The 24062-nt window shown below is 35.6% G+C and overlaps 1 protein-coding gene and 1 long non-coding RNA gene across 2 annotated transcripts in view; both read right to left on the bottom strand.

Moving 5' to 3' along the window:
- Window positions 1–13461, bottom strand: part of LOC118705472 (triadin-like) — an 81769-nt gene extending 68308 nt beyond the window's left edge. The window contains exons 1-5 of the mRNA XM_036414272.1: window positions 13426–13461; window positions 11071–11098; window positions 10921–10947; window positions 8650–8676; window positions 5717–5764 (exon numbers count right to left, since the gene is read on the bottom strand). Of these exons, the coding sequence (XP_036270165.1) occupies window positions 5717–5764; window positions 8650–8676; window positions 10921–10947; window positions 11071–11098; window positions 13426–13461 (166 nt within the window). The remainder of the gene's footprint in view (window positions 1–5716; window positions 5765–8649; window positions 8677–10920; window positions 10948–11070; window positions 11099–13425) is intronic.
- Window positions 13462–14123: 662 nt separating this feature from the next.
- Window positions 14124–23021, bottom strand: LOC118705792. Its single transcript, XR_004983815.1, has 3 exons — window positions 22965–23021; window positions 20734–20763; window positions 14124–14190 (listed from the first exon to the last, which is right to left on the bottom strand). It is a non-coding gene; the product is annotated as an uncharacterized LOC118705792 (long non-coding RNA).
- Window positions 23022–24062: the final 1041 nt, after the last annotated feature.

The following is a 24062-nucleotide window of genomic DNA, read 5'->3' on the forward strand; positions in this document are numbered from 1 at the left end:
CTTTTATACTCAGCTTTGATAAACACTAAACATGCTCTACAAAGAATTCCACTTGACAGGACAATGAGCTATTAACTTACATTCAAGGTTATTGCTGGAGTTATTTAGCATCTTAAAAATGTCAATTAGATGTGTCTTTAAATTCAAGCGTAATAGAGCTGCATCAACTGGTAAGACAGTGTAGTCATCCTTGAGATTTATTTAAACCTTAACTGAACTTGCAAGGAACCAAAAGAGAAATAAGATTGCCATGTAGGTGCTATATCCTCTGAACTATGCTTTCTCTGAGACCTGTTGGTCTCAGTAGAGTATTCACTATTTACTTTTTTATAAGTAAAAATAGTAAAAATGATTCACACAAAATCAGTGTACCACACTGAAATAATTGATTCAAGTAAAAATCTTCAGAAGATAGTACCAATTTTTAGATGAAAGATGAGTGAGGAACTGAATATTGTCATTACAGCCAAGTATTACCACACAGAGTGGCAAAGGGGAAATATGCAATTTTGAAATAAAGAAATGTGCTTGTCACCAGTATAACTCATTGATGATACTTGGAACCATCCTATATAATAAAAAGCCGATATGCAAATAGACCAAATGGAGGGATGACCGGTCGCTATGATGCACACTGACCACCAGGGGGCAGGTGCTCAATGCAGGAACTGCCCCCTAGTGGTCAGTGCACTCTCACAGGGGGAGCATCACAGCCAGAAGCCTTGAGCCAGGCTCACAGCTGGCGAGCGCAGTGGCAGTAGCGGAAGCCTCTCTGACCTCTGCAGCAGCACTAAGGATGTCTGACTGATGGCTTAGGACATCCCCTGAGGGGTCCTGGGCTGTGAGAGGGTGCAGGCTGGGCTAAGGGAACCCCCTCCCCACCCCCCCCAGTGCACAAATTTCATGCACCGGGCCTCTAGTCTATAATAATAAAAGTGTAATATGCCAATTAGACCAGACAGCAGAGCGATTTTCTGGACAAAGTCGAGGTATCCAGGGATGAGGCAGAGGTGGTTAGGGGTGATCAGGCAGGCAGGCAAGTGGTTAGGGACAATCATGCATGCAGGAAGGCAAGTGGGTAGAAGCCTGTGGTTCCAGATTGTGAAAAGGATGTTGAACTGCCAGTTTCGGCCATATCCTGAATACCTGGATAGGGACTAAACCGACCGCTGGACATCCTCTGAGGGGTCCCATGTTGCAAGAGGGTGCAGGGACACTCCCCCCCACCCCCCATGCATGAATTTCATGCACTGGGTCTCTAGTTTATTCATGATAGGACATATTATTTGCTTCCTAATGAAATGAACTGTGATATATATATATATATATATATATATATATATAGTATAACCTATGGAATATTCTTGACAAAACAACTGGAATCCAGGTAAGCTAAAGATTTAACTTTCTTAATCAAGTACAGGATATTGAGAACATTTTAAAAAGCATTCTGAAGAAACAATCAGAACAATAAAGATGTCTACAATGTAAGTGGCCATGATCTTTTCAAAAATTTAATAATAGTTCATCTGCACATTCTTTTGAATTTTTCAAGTAGATAATTTCATCTGTGAGTAATGAGTTTTATTCTTACTTTTCTATTCTTGTACCTATTATTCCTTTTTCTCATCTATTGCACTGCTGCAATAGCCAGTACAATTTGTAATAGTGGTGATAGCATACACCTTTGTCTTGTTCTAATTCTTAGGAGAAAACCTTTCCACTTTTCTCCAGTGGGTATGATATATATATATATATATATATATATATATATATATATATATTTTAATATATCTTAACAGATTAAGGAAGCTTCTTTCTACTCTAGTGATGAATTGTGTCAAATGCATCTACTATGATTTTATTATTCTGGTTAATTACATTGATTTTTTTTTTTTTTAAGTTGCATTCCTGAAACCTGCCCAGCATGGCCCTGTGGTTGAGCTTCATCTATGAACCAGCAGATCATGGTTCAATTCCCAGTCAGGGCACATGCCTGGGTTAGAGGCTCAGTCCTCAGTGTGGGGCATGCAGGAGGCAACAAATCAATGATTCTCATCATTGATATTTCTTTCTCGCTCTATCTTCCTCTCAGAAATCAATAAAAATATATTTTAAAAATAATAAATAAATAAATTCCATTCCTAAAATAAACCAACTTGCTTGCATTTTATCTTGCACATATATTATCAGACTTGATCTGCTCAAGTCTATGCCTTCATATTCACAAAATAAGTTAGTCTTTATATTTTGTTTCTTTTTCAGTTTGTTAGGTTTTAATATTAAGGCTTGAATGAGTAAATGTTTCTTATTTTCTATATCTGGAAAGTTTGGTGTAGATTGTTAATATTTCCTTAAACATTTGAAAGAATCCACCACTGAAACCATTGGGCTAAAATTTTCTTTGCAGAATTATAATTATGGATTCAAAATATCAGTTTAATTAAAATTTTTCAAATTTATTTTTAAAAATTTTCCAAAAAAGAAATGGAGAGAACCGAGATGGTGACAAGTAAAGAAGAAAGCACACTAAGACTAGTAGGAGGTGTGGAGGCACAGAATGGGTTGGCCCGGCATCCATATGGCTGTTTTTTTAATCAGGAGGAAGATGGTCTCTGCAGAGGCCACCTGGGAGGAGCAAGGGTTCCCAGCCCCACACCAGGGGTTCCAGAGCTGGGAAAAGAAGACCCTATGGCAGTAAGAACTACAGCTATAAAAACCAGTGCAGATTAAGACTCAGTGACACACAGGCTGCGGGAGACCCAGCTGCTCCTTTTAAAAAGCCAGTACCATGAACTAAATTTACAAGCTCCTGCTTCCTCTGAGCTCCAGCACCAGGGTGAGGCTCTGGGGAATCCGAGGATAAATTAGACTGTCTGCAATCGAGGCAGAAACTTGGGTATGGCTTTCTTACAGACAGAAGTGCTAGCAGCGGTCATTATTCCCATGCTGGGGACCTACCCATCACAGGGGCTGACTTGCAGACATTTCTGTTTTTTCCAACCTGGTGATTCCTTGAGACCCCACTCCACCTAATTTATAACCCCATCCAAGCTGTGTACAATGGCTTTTGCATGTGAATGGCCTGTCCTTGCTCAAGCTAAAATCCTGTCAAACAAGCTTCAACGGGGTCAGGGAGCCCCAAACCTATCAATAAAAGGTCCAAGACCTACATCAGCAGCAGCCTGCCTTGCTTCACAACCGGACCTAGTCTGGGCACCTCCAAACTGATACAAAGAGGAGGAATCTGCAGATCTCTCTGTAGCTCCTGCTGGATGGCCCCAGGCAGTGGCTGACTTTACACCTCCCTGGAGCCCCAAGAGCCAGTGTACCCAGTGGTCAGTGTCAGACCATACCAGATTACAACTCTTCACATCCATAAGTGACACACTCAAGGAGCAAACTCAGTGAGCACCAAAGCCCCACTGAAGCAAGTCCTGCTCCATCAGAGGAAGTTTAAAAGTGATCTAAGCAACAGATCTTGAGAGACTCTTACATCATTTTAACAAGCTTGAACTTTATTTTATGAACAACTGTGGAAAAGAGAGATTTTGTTGTTTAGATATTTTTTCTCTCTTTAAAAATATTTTTATTGATGTAGGAGAGAAAGGGAGAGGGAGAGTGAGAATGTAGCATCAATGAAGAGAGAATCATTGATTGGCTGCCTCTTGCACATTCCCTACTGGGGATTGAGCCAGCAAGCTGCCCGGGTATGTGCCCTTGACTGGAATTGAACCTGGAACCCTTCAGTCCGTACACCAATGCTCTATCTAATGAGCCAAACCAGGTAGGGGGAGTGTTTTAAATTAAGAGTGATTTAGTCTGTTTTAAGACTTTGATAATTTACTTTTATTGTACTGGGAGTTCTGGTAAGATGAATATTACTGAAATAAAAATAAGGAGATGAGGAATGTGGTGAAATTGTTGTAATGGTTAAACATAAGACAATGAATATTTGAATGCAGATTAAAGGAATGGTTATGAATAGAAGGAAATATATTCAAGGAATATTTTGGGAATAAAATCAGCAGAACTTGAAGATTCTTTGAATATTAAGTGAAGGAAAGAAAAATGAAAATGAGTCACCCCCAGATTTCCAAAGGTGGAGAATGGATTGTGGTTTCACCAGTGATAATGAATTCCAAATTGAGAAGAGAAAATTAGTTTATCCACTCACTTATGGGAGAGCATTATGCTAAGTGAAATCAGCCAGTCAAGGAAAAGACAAGTACCATATGTTTTCACTCATATGTGGAATTGAATGAAGTAACTGAACTACCAAACAAAATAGAGATAGATTCATAGATAGTGAGAAGACAGATACTGAATGGATTGAACAGAAAAGAAAAAAGAAAAAAAGGAAAGGAAAGGAAAGGAAAGAGAGAATAAAAGAAAAGAGAGAGAGCTCATGGATAAGGACAGCAGATTAAGGGAGGGGGTGGGGATTGGGTGGAAGTGGAACGGGGCATAAAGGGGGTTAATGGTGATGGAAAAATAAAATAAAATGAGGCATTTGGTTAAGAAAGGTTGTATTTGCCTGGTTGATGTGGCTCAGTGGTTGAGCATTGACCTATAAACCAGGTCATGGTTCAATCCCTGATCAGGGCACATGCTCTGGTTGGGGGCTCAGTCCAGTGGGGTGAGGAAAAGGACATGAGGAAAGTGATGATTCTCTCTCATCATTGATGTTTTTATCTGTCTCTCTCTAAAATCAATAAAATATATTTTAAAAGGTTGAATTTAAAGCTATTTATTGGGCATTTGGACATATAAGCTGAAATTTTCTTGGAAAAGCATTTTCATGAAGTCATGAAATGACAATGTAGAATTGGTAACAGAGTTTCCCTCAACCTTGAGAGGGGGCATATTTAACAAAGAGAGGTTGTAGAATGAGAAATCCAGAGGATTAATAATGGAATCTGGAAGCATCAATGATTAAGGTGTAGAAAAGGGCAAAACAGAAAGAAGTCAGACAAAAATATCAGGGAATATTAGGAGAACTCAGACTATGTTGGTGTGATACCCCAAAAGGGAGAGAAAAAACAAAATGTTAAGTGTAACTGAAAAATCTAGTCATGTGAGCACTAGAATGGTTTTATTGGTTTGGTAATGATAACCATCAGCATCAGTAAGAGCATTAATGACACAGTAGGGACAGAAGCCACAATCTAATGGGAAATGAGAAGGGACACTGACAAGAGAAATTCATTTGAAAACTTAAATTGCAAACTTTCCAATATCTTTCTTAAATCAAAGTGTTTCCAAGTGAGCATTGCAAGGAACACATTTTAAAATCTGATAGTATTCTTCCCCAAAATGTCTGTTGTTCATGTAAGTCAAACTTTCATTTGTTGGGGCTCTAACCACCTCAGGCAGTATTTTATAGTTGAATGCTCTCTCCAGGTGATTGGGATCCCACTGAACTTGAACGGCTACATTTCTTCAATTTTTCAGAAATTAACTTGAAATTGAGCTGCAATTACTAGTTTTAGTTGATGGCCCCAAGGAATGAAACTATTGGCTTCAGAACACGGAAGACAAAACCTTGTTAATATAGACACTATAAATCTTGTGCAAAGTGAGTTTGTTTCCACATCAAGAAATAGTGAAATCAATATAGAGAGCTCTTTAATAAGCACTAAATAAAACATTAAGTTAGAAACCTGTGCAGAAATAAGTTTTAGTCATGACACCTTTTTCTTTAAGTTGCATTCACCTTTTTTAGTGGAGGCAGCACCAGCCTCTTCCTTGGCTCGATCAGTTTCTGCAAAATTCAGATATTAAAGAATGAGAAATACACCTCAGAGATGTCAGGTGGATAGTTACAGTATTGTAAATCAGACAAGGCTAAACTGTCCAAAAGATAAAATGTATGTGGCACCCAAGAGCAAAGAGGCAACAGAGGAAGTCAGACTATGAAGCACGTGTATTTTTATAAACTTGTGAACTTCTTTAAGTAGCAATACAGACCCTTTCTTCCAGGATTTCACAATGCTATATCAAAATTTTAGCTTATATAAGCAGTGACCATAAAAGCAGGTAGCTTATTCCACAAAATACACTGGAACACTAATTTATTAGTTTAAATTACATCTAAAATAATATGAGTTATAGGAAAGAGGACTTGAAAGGCCTTCTTTATGTGGCCTTTAATTATGGTATATCAAGAAGTATTTGACATCAATCAATTAGCTTTGCATTATGAGAGATTAGCCATACTATAATACAACATTTATTTGAATATTGATTGCTTTGAAAGAGAAAAAAAATAGGATAAAAAAGGCCAAAATACTTCCTTGGAGCTTCTCTGAATATCTAGTGTGGAAGATAGGAAAGTTGCCTTTTAGACATAATCTAAAATGCTGGCGCCAGTACAAAATGTTGGACCTCAGATCAAGGCTAATTAAAGTTGAAGTTTTCTGTCACCCAAAGGAAAATAATAGATCTCAAGCTTGTCTGTGTTCTTCAGTATTTTCCCTACACTGATTTTGGCTTCCTCAGGGCCTAAACAATTTCACACCACAAACTCAATCACCATTCTAGTTATTCCATTGAAGTGAGGGCTAATAATATATGACCTCATACTCTTTCCATGCACTTGCTCTAACCCAGTCAATCTTACCTATCTTTTAAAATTCAATACCATGGAAATGCATCACATACACACTTTATGTTCACTAAACTATGTATCGCACTTTCTCAATTTCTTTCATAATTTAAGATGATGACATTAATATCTTGAATGTTAAAGTTGTATACACAAAACTATGTACACCATAATACATAGGTGATTTAAGAAACTTTAAAAGTATTTGTAATGATATGCAATTTTTACCTTAGTCATTAACTTTACACACAACCTATTGTATATAGCAGCATGTAAAAATAAAAATTCCATAATATGGTTTTAAGGCCAAACAAATGTTTTTCCCAGAGAGGAAATGGCTGGTTACATTGTTAGTAAATAATGAAAAAATTATAAATTATCCCTAATTAATTTTTATCTTGAGTGATAATACCCATGTAAAGACCAAATCTCTCAACAATATAAGGAGTTAAATATGAATTATTTTGCAACTTTTATATTGGGTTGAAGATGATTTGGTAATTTAATTTTGTGGAAATGATGCTGATATCTTCAAAACTTGATCTGATAGTGTGCTTCATAGATAGCAGAACTTAACTTATAATGTTTTTTTATTGCAAATGAATATTTTTATCTACATGTTATGATTTTTATGAAGAAAATGTTCATTTCAGAGTAATCAATCTAAAGTTTTCTACTAAAATCGCAAAGTTATCAGTTCTATTTTATATATATTTCTGGTAATGCATTTCTATAGACCAAATATTAACATCCTAAAGACTTCATAATATAAAGTTCCAATCAGATTTATATTAACTAAAATTTTTCATGAAATATAAATAGAACTTAAAGTTCATATAAACCTTCTCTTTTAAAGTTTATTATGACTATATGAACACTTCTATGTGTAATTTTTAAAATAGATTCATAAATCATATAGTATCTCAAAAACCCAGCACTAAATTAAAAAATGAATTTGTTTTATGTATCAGTACTATTTTTAGTACTATTTAGTACTATTTTTAGTACTGATGGAGCTACTGAAAACAAAAATATATAAACACATTATGATACAATCCAGGTTTAACTATAAATTCTTATACAAAAAGCTTAGAGAATCTAAAAGTATATTTTTTCTAAAATTATTATATTCCAATTTTTTTACTGATTAAGGCATTACATTATGTGTCCATATCTCCCCATTGCCCCCACCCCTCTCCCATTCATGCCCTCCCCCCACATCAGTGTCTTGCTTCCATTGTTTATGCTAATATGCAATTATGCCAAAATTATTTTTATTAATAACAGTCTGTTAGTTACGGTATTGAATTAAGAAATACTGACAAAATAATTAGCATTTCTCCCAAAACTATTTGCTACTATTGAAGCAGATGCCATAGTATGTTATAGTTTTCAGTCAATATTTACAATGTGAGGATACAGACATTAAAAGGAAAACTATGATATTACAACAGTAGTAATTAATAAAATTTGGAGGGCTTCATTTTATTAAAGACAAAATGACTTCACTGGTAGACAAATTACATTGCCTACTGGTTTGATTAAGTAATTAATTGTTAGAAATATTAAGTCTGATGTGTTCAAGAGGCTGAAGAGATCAATTAACATTCTGCAGAAAGGGGAAACAAAAATACAAAAAGGGATTATGATCTGGACCAGTGTTTCCCAAAGTGTGGTACGCGTTTGGTGGGGGTACGCGTTGCACCGGAGTTTGGTGGGGATATGCACTGCACCGTGCATCACATACTCAGCATTACGAAAATTATAGAAGGGGTACACATATGTCAAAAGTTTGGGAAACACTGATCTGGACAAATTAACATTTACAAATGAAAATCTAAGAGACATTTTAATAAGAATGAATTTATGGAAAATATAAAGTTAACTGTTTATGCATGTTATTTCAACAAATTAAATGGACATAGCAAGAAATATTTGGTAAGCCAGCTTTAAAAATCAGCATTAGCATTATCTTATGACAGAAAACTTAAATGAGTAAGCTGCTAAAATAAGCTTATTTTTTAATGTTTTATTCAACATACTTGCTTTTACTTCTTTTTCAGTTGGAGCTGATAAAGACAAGAAATAATTTCTACATTAATTACACAACTATCTGTCTTTAACATATTTTTAAGGTTATTTTCATTTTTTAAATTGAAGCTAATGAAAAGAGGTTTGAGGAGAAAATGCAATATTGTGTCATTTCTTTGATGTACTTTATTTAAATATATGCCACAGACCATAATTCTTTTTTCAAATTTAATTCCTTCTCCCAACATAGAATGCTCATTCATAACTTATTCATTCTGTTTTCCATTCTAAAATATCTAAGAATCTTATTGTTTTCATAGACAAGCCAGTGCATTTTTCTTGAAGTCTATAAAACGGTATAAAAAATGAATTGAATTGATAAATTATCCAATGGTTTAAAATTTTAAAATAAAGCTAATTATTGTTAAGCTTCTACATTATCGTGAACGCCTAGACTGAGCAGGTAATGATTTTAAAGAATTTAAATAATTGTATTTTGTCAAGTTCAGTATGAGACAATAATGTTTAGCTATTAAAATTCTTAAAACTGATTATAATCATAGTCATTCTATTGCTTCTCTATGCTTCTGTGTTGGTGCTTTGTTTTAGCTTTATGCGTATGGGTGAATAAGTGAGAATATGTGTTATGGCCCACTTGTGGAAATGTTACCCTTAAACAAATAGTCTGTTTTCTGTGAGATAAACAAAAATATTCCCTTTGAAAGAATAAGTAATACCAATGTTTATATGAAGTGGTTAAATGTGTAATTATTTCATATGGTAAATTATTTGAAAGTCACTCATATTTAAATGCTTTAAATAAATGTACTTTTCCTACTTGATATTTCCCTTTCCATTCAATCAACCATTATCAAGTGTCCACTATATGCTGACTTCAGAATGAGTACTCTGGGAATTGAGATATCGAATATAAAAAGGCAATCCTTAACCTTTAAATTATAGTTAAAGTGAAAAAAAAAATAAAAGGTAACATGATTATATAAGTATATTAAGTGTTTTTACAAAAGAAAGAAAACGATACTATGAGAATTAGTTGGAGAGACACATAAATGGATTTGGGTTGTCTGAGGAATATTATGAAGTTCAAGAAGATTAAGAAATATGATTTCAAACCTGTGGCAGCTTGTAGTCTATGAAACAGGTAAGAATATAACTAAACTATATTTGCATGGTTATTTACATAATATTAAGTGAATGCTATTTTAATTGAAATGCAATAAAATAGCAGGAGTGACTAGTAGACTCAAGAAAAATCAGTGAAGTTCCTTGAGTAGAAGTTTGCCAGGCAAAATCAACAGGTTATGTTTTAAAATGAGGTCAATAAAATTTTTCAGAAATTTGCATATATTTTCATTGAAACCACTAGTAGGGCAAATTCAATGCTAAAACTTTTTAGAAAACCATTTGATATCTATACTAATTGCATTTTTAGTTTTTGTTTGTTTTTATGTTTATTTTTTTGGTTGTCTGATTCACAATTCAATTTTCTACTATTAGACTATAAATACATTCAGGGAAAAATCTACTCTCCTCTCATTGAAATGCCAGAGTACTTAAGCAATGCCATTAACTAACATTTGGAATAGGGAGAGAATATATGCTTACATGAAATATTTCATATATTTTAAAAAATATTTTATTTACTTCATAAAGTAAGGGAGAGGATAAGAGAGAGATAGAAACATCAATGATGAGAGAGAGTCATTGATTGGCTGCCTCCTGCACGCCCTATACTGGGGATCGAGCCTGCAACCCTGGCTTGAGAATTGAACTGAGACCTCCTGGTTCATAGGTTGATGCTCAACCCCTGAGCTACACCAGTTGCATTGAATATTTCATATTTTAAAAGCAAAGCATTACCAGACACAATTACAAACAGCATTTGATCTTATTTTATTTTCAAAAAAATTTTTTTTAATATTATACTGTAAACAGTGCTTCTCAGACACTGGGGATCTTAGGAGGTCGCAGATTCTAATTGAGTAGCCTGGAGGGGGACCAGGATTCTGCTTTGCTTGTGGTTCTGATGCTGCTGGTTCACAGCATACATTGAGTAGCAAGAGTGTCATGGAATATTTGCTTTTCATTGTCTAAAACCTTTGGTAGTGTTAACTCTATGTGAAGAAGTCGGGGTGGTGGGAAGTGAGATGGAAGAATTTCCTGCCCTCTCCTGTCATGGCCCTCCCCACCCGTCTGAGCTGCAGCATTAATAAACACTGGGCATCTGGTAGAAAGAACCCAACAACTCTGGCCTGACTCACCTGAATGTTCCTTCTTTGGTGGCTTTGCTATATCAAACAAGACAAGAAAAAAAGTCAACATTTCATGTTATTAGATCACAAATCAGTATTTAACTGCAAATGAAATAATATCTTGAAATTAGAAAGATAGAGGCAATTGAAAACAGTTACCTGGTTCGGTATGTTTTTCTTTCTTTTCCTGTTCTGAAACATATTATTATTATTATTATTATTATTATTATTATTGTTACAATTTTGTGTGTCCAAACTTAATTGTTTTAACACAAAGAAACGTATATGTGCTATGCAGGACTGTGGCAAGCAATAACTTCTGTAAAAAACTAATATTATATATTCAGAACAAGTATTTCCTTCTATTTCCCTTAACAGAGTTCTGTCACAGAACAGCATGAAAATATTTTTGAGTTCTTTTCTTTCTTCTTTTGTTTTTTTTTGAAAAAATTCTAAGTCACAGGAATTTACAAAAATATGTACAGGAGGTTCTCATGTGTTCTTCACTTTGTGTCCCCTACCATGACGATTTATTTTTAAACTAAGACAAAATACAGCCTCTTAAGCTGTGTTAACTGGAAAAGTAGGAACAAAATAAGAATATAGGATTGGAGATGTATAATTGATTAATCTTAAAGACAACACCCTAAATCAAACAAATTTAAAAATGTAACAATAACAATAATAAAGATATGTTTTGATGATAAACCAGAACAAATATGTTAATTTGAAAAGAATTAAGAGTTGTTTAGAGAAAAGATCTTTTTCTTTTCCTTATTACTGTCCAATTCAAAATCCATAGTTCTTCCAAAGAGGAAAGCAGTTGAGATGTAAATGAACTTCTAAGAAGGCTTCTCTATTTATTTACATCAATGCCCTGAATGGAGATGGCCAAGGATCCTCAGCAAATCTGCAGGAAGTTTTAAATCATATAGACTGCGAAGAAATGAGGACTTTAAGAATATGTATATATATATATGTATATATAACCATATATATAAAAATATATAAATATGCATAATTTAATACCATTTTTTAAATCCCCAGTTATATCTCATTTCCTGTTGGTGCAATGGTTTATAGAGGGGTTTCTGTATTTCTGTGCCAGCGCTCCTCAGCCGCTTTGCACACACATAAATCACAACCTTCTTTACAGAGAGATTGCTCCCCCTGGCTGAGCCATAGTATAATTTCATGGTTTTCTCCACAGGATATTTGCGAGCATTTTTATGACAGAGACTTTCTCAGCGTCCTGACCTTTTGCAGAACCAAGTCATGCATATATATTAAAAAAAAAATTGGTGTACATTTTAAAACATGCCTTTCATATTATTGGGGTCTTTAAAATCTTTATAAACCTAGGAATGTGATGATTTCTAATGCTAATTCAATATGGTCAAGGCTAGGTTATTTCTATTTCTTAATTATGTCCTGTTAGAGGAGAGTGTATGTTTGCAAAGGACATGGCCTCAAGGCTTTACTGAATTGTTAGCAAATAGCTTTAGTACTGTGTGTTAAGGCAACTACAAGTGCTGCCTAAGATATGGATCCCAAGCAATGGCATTCCACAGAGCCCAGAATAGCACTTGGAGGAAAATTCATGTTATGGACAAAGTGTTATAAATCATGAAAACATGCCAAGGTATTTTGGATTACGAGAAGAAATAAATAGAAGAGAAGTTGTAAAACTAGTCTGTAAAAGAATTTTCTATTCAGTCTTTGCTAAGGTCAGAACTAACCAGATTATAGGGACTAAATTACACCCACAGTTATGGTTAATGGATGCAGTTGTAGTGTAGGTTAGAGGCTATGGATAACATTATTAGATGATTTCATGAGTTTAAAAAGGGACTCTATGAATATAGCATGCCTTGCCATTCACACTGTCCCTCCCCAATTCCAGGTTGTGTATTTTTTCATCTTGATAAAAAAACAACAAATAGCCAGGACCGGTTTGGCTCAGTGGATAGAGCGTCAGCCTGCGGACTGAAAGGCCCCGGGTTTGATTCCAGTCATGGGCATGTACCTTGGTTGTGGGCATATCCCCAGTCGGGGGTGTGCAGGAGGCAGCTGATTGATGATTCTCTCTCATCGATGTTTCTAACTCTCTGTCCCTCTCAATTACTCTCTGTGTAAAATCAATTAAAATAAACAAACAAACAAACAAACAACAATAGCCGAAACCGGTTTGGCTCAGTGGTAGAGCGTCAGTCAGTGGACTGAAAGGTCCCAGGTTCGATTCCAGTCAAGGGCATGTACCTTGGTTGCGGGTGCATCCCCTGCAGGGGATGTGCAGGAGGCAGCTGGTCAATGTTTCTCTCTCATTGACATTTCTAGCTCTCTATCCCTCTTCCTTCCTCTCTGTGGAAAGTCAATAAAAATATATTAAAAAAATAATTCACATGGATAAAATGTAGAAAGGGGAAACTGAAAATGGCAACTCTACATGTGTCAGCAGGTAGTTATAGTAGTTCAGAGAAAAACAACCAAATGTATTTTCATGCATTTCCTTACTTTTTCCCTTGGGTTGTTCTGTTGAAAGAAAACCATTGCTCTTAAAAACTTTAAAGATAAGGTTCACTTCTCAGACACAATGACTAGACTATAATGTTATCATCTCCTCCCTCATCCTCTTCCCTTAAATTTCACAATGAGTGCTGCTCTGAGGTATTGCTGCTTATTATAGGTTTTTACTTAATTTGTAATATACTCTTCGACAATGAATTAAGCTAGGATCAAATATCTAACCACTTTAAATAATTTATACCTTGCAGTATTCATAAATACATGTGAACACAAAAACACATATGAATAAATACAGAAGAAACTGGTGTACTTGCTATGAGTTATGATTCTGTTCAACACAAAACAACTATTTAGTTTCCTATTTAATGCTGGTGTATCAAAGATTAATTGAATTTGTACTTTCCAGTGAAATAAAAGCTTGGTACTAAGCATTGTTCAAATTTTTTTTGTCAAGCAAATATATCTTTGAAAACAATTACTGTAAAAGGTAAACATATACAATTTTATTTTTTTTATTACTGCCAAATATTTCTCAGAGCAGTATTATCAGAAAAGACTCAACTCTTTTTTTCTTCTTCTTTCTTTTTTTTCAACTCAATATTTTTCCTCTCTCCTCTTTCCCTTATGTATAGGTTACATAAAATTCTACATTAATCTTTTAAAGAATAAGGCTTTTTGGGAGTTTATCAAATATAAGACAGAATCAGAAAACATTTCCAATACCTTGTGCAGATGTTTTTGTTTTCTTGGAATCTGAAAACACAAAGATAAATTATTGATAAAGCAGATAAGTTCAATCAACAACTGATTAGCTCACAACAAAATGTTCATTCACCTTGAAATCATTTTCAACAAAATAGATTGGTTACATGATATATTTTTAGAACTTAGGGCTTAAAGAGAAATATTTGAAGAGGTTGAGTCTGAGAATGAGATAGGAAGTGAGAAACTTTTTAAAGTATAAAATATAAAAAAATAAAGTTTGCTGACCACGGGATTAGGCTAAATGTGCTGTCTAAAACACAAGTGCTTTGCAAGCACTTTCCCATTCTTTTCCTTCATGAATAATTATTCTGATCAAGTGGGTACTTTAAACATATAGAAAAATATCATATTAGATAATTTTATATAAGAACATGATGAATATCATCTTTGTCATATACCTAACTATATATTAACAATATATAGTGCCTACTTCTGTTTAAAGACATGGATTTCTATAGCACAGCAGCTGCAAGTCTGAAGTGGATGATAGTTCAATGGCCATCATAACTTTTCAATGTGTTTGGCCCCTGTATAATGGAGCAGGATTTCTGCTTGCCCAAGAGGTCATGTGATCCTCACTGAGTATCTTTTGAGCCCTGAATGCTGCCAACATGGAAAACACAAGCAGATCATGAGGAACCCATCATTATTTAGGAACACAATAGAATAAAGCTTGGGAAGAATGTTGAAACAGAGAATAAATGTGGCAGATTAGGACAGGTTATTTCCAAAAGCCCCATTCTCCAAATAGATGCTGGCATGAGATAGGTGTGGAAAGCTAACTACAATATGCACATCTGTAAATATTTGTTGTTTTAAATTTGTTTACTTCCTACTAATAAGAATTGATAATATATTGTACTAAATAGCAATTGTACTAAAATGAAAGAAAAAATATGCAGTTCAGGGTCAGATAGAGTATAACACTTATTGAGATAAAAAAATATTTCATAAAGTTGAAATGTAAAAAATAACAAGCCATGATCTATCGAACTAGATCTTTAAAAAGTTTGCTATATTTGCATGTAAGAACAGTTAAATTAACTTAAAGTGATGCCATTAAAAAATCATCTTTTGGAGACAACAGAGCAGCAGACTTACACAAGTAAAATACTCAAGCAACCAAAAAAAAATATAATGCTTGCAATTGAAAGATCACATTCTGACTTTGAAGAGCTATAAGTACTAGCCTTTAATACTCAAGCTATTAAACTTCATTATGCCCTCTCAGCACTCTGCCAAAACAGCTAAAAAATATCATAAAGGCTTACTTGGTGACTACACTTCCTTAAAAACCATCTGCCCAACAATCTGAATAAGCCTTTTATTAAGAACATCGAGGCCTGCAGCAGCTGTTATTCAAAAGTAGTGATGTGTTTGCAATCTGTCCAATTCATCACTTACTCAACTTTAGTAATGTACCAGGTATGGTCTATTATGTTTGATAAGTGATGCCAGAAGGAAGTGAAATACCAACTGACATTGAAGGGTAGTCTAATAATGTTGGTAATGTAGTTCCCGTCTACTCTGTGAAACTTACCCAACTGACATATGTGTCCAATTCCAAAACCAGATATTTTGCATTGTTTTTCAGCATGATTCCTCCAGTTCTGAAACCCTGTAACTTGAGACTAATTCTCACATGAATTTTTGCATTTTACTCTACTTCCTCTTGTTTCGGTTATGGGAAACAATAAATCTAATCTGGCTAGTTCTCAGTGGAGCTGTATCTTTTAAGAAGATAACCTGTGTGGGAATTCATCAAGAAGCTGAAGTTCACTGGATGAGATCTACTGAGATCTGCTAGTGCAACCCAAATAAAAGCTAGTGATCAAATACATCAGAGATGAAATTGCCAACAATTGACTATAATTTTCCAGCCCTGAAATGCTCACTGGACAATAACTCCCAATAATAAAAAGGAATTTTCTTTGCCTGGATATGAAAATTAAGTGCCTACTCATAATTCTTTTGGCTATTATATTTATCTTGAGTCCTACATTATTGCTTCACTCACAGAATGAATCTTTGTTGAGTGACGTGTGAAGTGAGGAAATGTTTTAGTCTCTGTAGGGGATAAAAGTGAATTAAACATGGTCCCTTTACTCAAAAGCCTTAAAGTCAATCAGAATTAAGGGAGGATGCTATGAGGAGCTGCTGTGAGGCCATCTCCCACATGTCTCCCTATCTCTCCTGGGAGACTGGCATGAGAGTTTTCTTCTCATCACCTCATGGGTTCTCCTTTCTAGATCTGTTTGTAACAGAGCAGCAGACCTTAAAACCATTTGGCAGTAATATGGAATTGCCTCCTCTGCAGTGAAGGGTTCCTGGTTTGTGTTGCATTATGTAGCCTCTTTTCTTTAGGTATCATCCCGTTTGGTGTGTGGAACAAGGACCATGAATATCTGGCACTTTGACTACTCTTGCTTTGGCTGACCATGATCTTCTCAGTCTCAGAAGGGCTCACTGTATCTTCACAGGTAGAACTATTTAGGCCTTGGCTTTGCCTTTGCCTAGATGTGTGCATGACAGGAGGTCAAGAGGCAGACTGTAGGGAGTTTAATTGGGAGTTTAATTGTAGGTTAAAGCCTTTAGACTATCTTCTGTAAAAAAATAATGAGATGAGTGACTTTGCTTCATAATTTTGCAACTCTCATTAATATGTGGCTTGCTGAGAAGTCAGTTGGATTTACATAACTGCTTTTATATTGAATCTCTTGCAATATCACACATTATGTAATCTCTGGCACACTCCAGTGCACACTCATGGGAGGATGAAATGTAAAAGGGAAATGATGACTTCATGATTTTCATAAAAATAGTTTTAACTTTGCAGATACACTGAGAGGGTCTCAGTGACCCTCCGAAGTCCTTGACCACACATTGAGAACCTCTAATTTCAGGCATCATTTCCTTGGTTCACATGAGAAGTCTAATATCAGTGAGAGGTCACCGTTAGAGGGCTGGAGGTTGTGAGTAAAGATTAGCTTTCCTAATTATTTTAGGAAGGATTAAACATAGGAGAGTTCAGGCCATTTAAAAATTCTGAGGACTAATTGTCAGAGGCAAAGGTAAAACAGAGGTTAACTCTTACGCCAGAATTTGAGTCTCGGCGTCTATAAAGACAGCAGGACCATTACATAAGAGGTGATAGAGAATAAGCACATTTTAGAGAGAAAAACACAATTTTATTGGGGCCGACGTCGAGAGCCTAACAGAGAGTAAGGCAGAAGGTTTGCTAATTGATGATGAGGGAAGTGTCTGAATGGGGAGAAGGGGTGGTATCCAGGGGAAACCTCGGTAGAGACAGGCTTGTCAAAGCAGGACCTCAGTTGAACATTTATTCAATAATGCCATTCCACTCAGGCTAAGATATGGTTTTTCTGAGGCCCAAATTCCCAAAAACAGGAACATGGATGGGAAAAGCTCATGGAGCCAAGGTTTCTGCAATGAGCCAGGCTTGGGGTAAAATCTGCACATGAAACTCAAATTTTTCAGAGTTCACTAATGCAAGAAACCCTTTGCGGCCCAATGCAGAGACTGCCTTTGATATTAAGAAAGTTGCTATGCACGTTTGTTTCTGTATTTTAAAATTCACCAGCAAAAGAACTTCTCAAGAGCATTCTAAATCAATTCCTAAAATCCTTCTCGTTTTCTCTTTCTCCAGGAAAGTTGTCAGTAATTAGTATCTTTGAAGAATGTCCAAAAAGTCTGAATGTGACTAGAAATAAACTTTGTGTAAAATAAGCTTTGTGTAATGTTGAAAATCCAAATTGTATCTCGTATTTGTTATAAATGTGCCTCATTTGAACAGACATATGTTCCCTGTCCCTGTGGGAAATATATCTGTGATCTTTACTGAGATGATAGAAAGAAATAGGAACCGAGAAGCTGATGTCTATATAGCTTTCCTCTCTGCACACGAAACAAAATCCAATGACTGCCTAGAGTAGCTGAACATTAAGCCTATTCTCCTATTATATATTGGGAACAATAAAAATTATTATAGATAGAAATTTTTTTCTCAAATATAATCATTTCTTAAATGATAATATTAATACATATTCAAGGATATATGTTTTATATGTTTTACTGGATTACATGAATCTCTACAGGCAAATATTCCCAAACTCTTCCAAATATTGCATATTGCACATGGACAATTTCTAAAAAATAAAAAAATGTATATAATCCAGAAAAAATATAACAAGAAACATTGAGCATAACATTGAGAAATATATATAAAAAGATTAAAACTATGCAATTGTACTTTGACTATGGTTTTATATGCCCCAAAATTTTTAAATACATGTTTGAATGCCAATGAATAACAAACTAACTATTAATATTACTCTTTTAGTTAAATAAAAAGGTAAATTCTTTTTTATTCCTAATAAAAAGTGATGGATGAAAGATGAACATATTTGAGGATTTACTGTGTGTCCAAAACTGTGGCAGGAACTTACTGCTTCTTTTTCCTTGTAATGTCTCTGAACACTCACCACAAGTCATCATATAAATTATATCATTTCCAAAATACACTGAAATATTTGCTATGTGTTTATGGGGGAATTAATACTGATTTCAATCTCTGGATAACAAACACCTTACTGTGTCTTAGTTAACCTTATTATGATATCACTAGAGGCCCAATGCACAAAATTTGTGCAAGAGTAGGCTTTTGGTCCCCCGGCTGCTGGCACCGGCTTCCCTCTGGCACGCAGGACCCGGTGTTCTCTCACAGGCCCCGCTTCATCTAGAAGGTCCTCTGGAAGAATGTCCAGTCTAATTAGCATATTGGCTTTTATTATTATAAACTAGCGGCCCAATGCATGAAATTCGTGCATGGGGGTTGTGCCCCTCAGCACAGTCTGCACCCTCTCCAATCTGGGACCCTTGGGGGATCGGGCCTAAACTGTCAGTGAACATCCCTCTTGCAATCCAGGACTGCTAGCTCCTAACCACTCACCTGCCTGCCTGCTTGATCTCCCCTAACCACTCTGCCTGATAGCCTGACCACCCCCAACTGTGACTCCCTTGTGGCCTGATCACCCATAAACACCCCACCTGCCAGCCTGCTCACCCCAACTGTCCTTCCCCACTGCCTGTGGCAATCCCAACATCCCCCCCTTCCGCCACTGCTGGCCTGATCACTCCCAACTGCCCTCCCCTCTTGGCCTGAATGTCCCTAACAGCCTCTGCCTTGGCCCTGCAACCATGGCTTTGTCCAGAAAGACATCCGGAAGGTCTCCTGGAAGTCTCCCAGTCTAATTAGCATATTACCCTTTTATTAGGTTTTGTTCTCTTTAAACAAATGATGATCAACTAAAATATTTTCTAGATGGTTTTGTTCTCTTTAAACAAATGATGATCAACTAAAATATTTTCTCCCTCCCATGACTATTGACTCTTAGATCCATGTTTAACAGAAATAGAATGTGACTCCTAAGCCATTATGATTTTATAAAACTCTAATGTCACTAAATATAAATATAATACTTGCTTTCTTATTTTTCTCAGATTATCTAAACACTAATTCTGTATAATAAAAGGGTAATATGCAAATTTACCCTAAGGGTGGAACAACTGGTTGTTATGATATGCACTGACCACCAGGGGGCAGATGCTCAAGGAAGGAGCTTCCCCCTGGTGGTCAGTGCACTCCCATAGGGGTAGCATCGTTTAGCCACAAGCTGGGCTGATGGCTAAGGATGTCTAACTGATGGGGAGTGGGCCTAAGTCACAGTTAGATATCCCCCAAGGGCTCCTGGGCTCCAAAGGGATGTCTGACTGCCAACTTGGGCCCGATCCCCTGGGGAGCAGGCGTAAGTGGGCATGTAGACATTCCCCCAGGGTTCCCAGACTACAAGAGGATGCAGGCTGAGGGACACTCCCCTCCCCCAAGTGCACAAATTTTTGTGCCCTGGGCCTCTAGCTAGAATATAGTTGTCATTTTCAAAGTTAAAAATGATTGCTTATATCTACAGGTTATTTTTACTGAGAAAATAAGCTTAGATTTATAAACAGTGGTGATAACCAGAGACCTTGTCTAAGTGCTGTCGGGGTGCATTAGAAACATCTCTCTAAATAGAATCCCAGTGGCTGAGATGACCTTAACATTTCCATTAGCTTGACTAAACTAAAATGGGCTTCTTCTTGACTATAGGCCCCAGACCTCCCTTTTGTTAGCGCATTTACTTTAGAAAGCTTGCATTATAAATTCTTTCTCCGTCCCTTTGAAATATAAATCTTCTACAACCAGAAATATCTTGCTCAAGACCTATGACACATCCCCTTGAAATGTAATAATCAAAGGAGTTAGTGCTCCTCTATCCCCATCTCTGTGGGAGGGTAAGAAACTTAACTTCAATAAGCAACCATCAGCAGACACAGGCTGTTGAATCACATTGGCCACCTACCCCCTACCTCACCAACATCCTCCTTATAGTATCTTTATACTAGCTCACCCCAGAGCCTAAACTGTTAAACTGTTCACACAAAAGGCAGAGTGGAACTTTTCATAAAACATACCTTCCTTCTTTTCATCCTTTTTAGCTGCTGCTGAAATAATAGAAAGAAAATAATGTTAAACATATTAAATGACCATTCCTCAGAATATTCCTGGGAATAAGAGAATGTATTCCACATATTCATAAATTCAATGGATTTAACCCATACAGATCTGAAATAAGAAAATAACCTTAACATTTTATGTTATATGGTGGTGGTTTTTTTTAATTGAGACAAAAACATAAAGCAAAAATTAATATAAAATATATTGTCACATAGGTAAGAAGTCAAGTCAAATTAATAAGTAGGTGTTTAACCCTACCCCTTGCCTCTACACTGTGCTTAATCAACACTTTCATCTAATTTTCTTAAAAGGGACTAATGTAATAAGCTTTTGAAACTCTAAGTTACTATTCATTCGATAATAAATTATTTATTCTGAAAAAAATAAGTTGATCCTGCCTTGTCCCCGATGTAGTTGAAATATAAAAGTGAAGAGCCTAGGGTCCAAACTCAAATCTGAAATCAGTTTCCAGATTATCTCTTCAATTTCTCCCCCTTGAGCTCCTCTATGATGAGACTGAAATAACACTAACTTCCTGCCTCAAGCTATAGTTCCATTTCCACTGTGACCCTCGGAAGCCTCAGTGCAGACAGGTGGTTGTGCTTTTTATAAGAACTATACACCTTAACTGCAATGCTCCCTTGAACTAGTGGTCACTTGCTTGAGGAATGCACTCTGAGCTGCATTTTCATGAATATAAAACACAACAGTGATAATATTTGCCCTGCCTTTCTACCTTTCATAACATTTGCTACACTCTCTATCAGAACTCCTGTAAAGAAGAATCAGGACAACCTGATTCTTGAACAACCTGATCACCAAAAGGACACAAATCCGACACCTTTGCTCTCAACCTTTTTATCACATACTAGAGGCCCAATGAACAAATTTGTGCAAGAGTAAGCCTTCCTTCTCATGCCTGCCAGCATCAGCTTCACTTTGGCACCCAGGACCAGGGCTTTCCTCTCAGCCCTAGCTTCATCCAGAATGATGTCTGGTCTAATTAGCATATCATGATTTTATTATTATAGATTGCTTATAAAAACATGTTGTATCAAGTGGCAATTAGCCAGCTCATTTTGCCAATATTTACTGGGGTGGTTTTGTATATAGTTGGGCCCAGGATTAAACATAACAGTAAAATTTTGGCCAGACGCAATCACGTCATCTGGTCAGCAGTCTGTTACGAGGGTCTTCTGCCCAGAAACGAATGTGCCATCACCTAAATGTATTTCCTTAAATGTTCGACATTGTGTAATGCAGCAAAGGAGAGAAAAATAAAGATTTTTCTCCAGTAAACATTTTCCCTATTTTCCCTAGGTGTGTTCTGTAGTTTTCAAAGATGACAAAGGTTGACATTTGTACCCATCCTTGTACTTGCATAATATTACTATTCTTGGTTTGAGCAATTCATTGTATTCCATTCTCTTGAGTTGGGACCCTGGAGTTAGAATAGCTTTTTCAAAGAATGTGACTGTAGATGATAGCTAAAAAATATAACAAAATTATTTTAAAGAAGTACTTTTCCCAAACAAAACTGCTGAATTGAAGAATCAATATTTTCCTGAAGGTCTCTTTAAAAACACCACTCTTATACCTCAAATATACTTGTAAATGGATTTTCTCAGGTGGCTCATAAAAACTAGGATGATTTTTTGTAATCATATCTAGAATCTGATTTTGCAGTCTTGGAATATAGATGAAGTAATATTAATTTTAAAAAAAAATTCTGACAGATTTTTCTAATATGACACAAATTAGAAAGTATATTTGAAAACACTGGACACTGTATATCATTTATAAATCTCTATATATCATCTATCTATCTATCATCCATCTATCTATCTATCTATCTATCTATCTATCTATCTATCTATCTATCATCTACCTATGGTTCATTTTTGAAAATATAAGTAAAAGCTCAATGACTGAAACTTGGAGCCAAGATATCAATTCCTGGGCCCTTCAGTGGTTCCTCTGCAAATTTGGCGTTTGTCTTAGTCATGCTTTCTCCAGTTACTAAATAAATACTTGAAGAGTGTGCCTTCATGTAACAATGCAATGTTTTCTATAAGAACCCAGCAGATGGTGCTGTTTGGCAATAAACAGGTTTTGCTTCTGTCAATAAAATGGTATGTGAGTGGAAAAAAAAAAAAAGCACTTTACTTTAAAGTGCTTTATTGCTTACCTTGTGCTGCAACTTTTATAGTCCCTTGTTTGGTTTCAGGGGCTTTCCCAGGGTCTTAGAAAGAGAAGGGGTAGATTAGTTAACAGGAAGTACTGTCAGAAATAAATATAACAAAATTTTATAGAGGGAAAATTACAAAATAAAAAATTGAAAATATCTCCCTTAGCACTCAGAATTGTTAAGAACTGGACACAATTATTAGTAGGATCACTGATTCTTAAGTTTACTGAGGCAAAAATAAAATTACTGAACCAAAGAAAAGCATAAAATAAAGCTTCCTCAAAGTTTTTCACTTCCCTGTTAACTGACCATGGAACACCTTGCATTTGTTTAGCATCTAAATTCAAAAATCACTTCTTTGTAAATTATTTTTGTATTATAAACCCTTTGAGATGCATGAAACATTTAGGCATCAAGTGGCTTCATGAAGGCTCCTGAGAGACTAATAAGAAAATAAAGCACTTAAACCAATTTCCAGCTTGAGTCTTTGACTTAAGATGCCATCCCCTCTACTACTATGTGGCCTGGGGCAACAATGTATTGTAAGAGAATGGGCAAATTCATTTTTATATCTTTCTTCCCTCTTGTCTTAGCTTTTTCATTTCTCCCCCTTTTGTTCAAAATTTTCTCTTTAAAGAAACAGAATACAAACAACAGTTGACAAGCACTTAATTTTCATAAACAAGAAAATGGGAAATAAAGACTTCAAAAAGCAATGGCTTATTTCACACTTCATTAAGTAGTGATTCCTGATTGTCTTTCTTATGTTTTCAATAATTGAATTAATATTTAATAGAGAAGGAACATTTGGTCATTTGTCTTAGATATTGACCTTGACTTATTCATTCATCACATACTTATTGAGGAGCTATTATGTGTATGTTCTGGCTAGGTATAAATGTAGCAGTTGATACACATATATTCAATCTTATTTGTCATCAAATATTGATTTTATTTAGTTTAATACAAGGTGGAGCAAAATAGGTTTATAGTTGTTTGTATGGAAAAAACAAAACAATAATCTCTCTATATAAAAGGCTAATATGCAAAGTGTCCCTTCAGGAGTTTGACCAGGAGATCAGGAGTTCCATTGCTCAC

The sequence above is a fragment of the Pipistrellus kuhlii genome, unplaced genomic scaffold, assembly GCF_014108245.1.
Source record: "Pipistrellus kuhlii isolate mPipKuh1 unplaced genomic scaffold, mPipKuh1.p scaffold_m20_p_5, whole genome shotgun sequence".
Taxonomy (NCBI): domain Eukaryota; kingdom Metazoa; phylum Chordata; class Mammalia; order Chiroptera; family Vespertilionidae; genus Pipistrellus; species Pipistrellus kuhlii.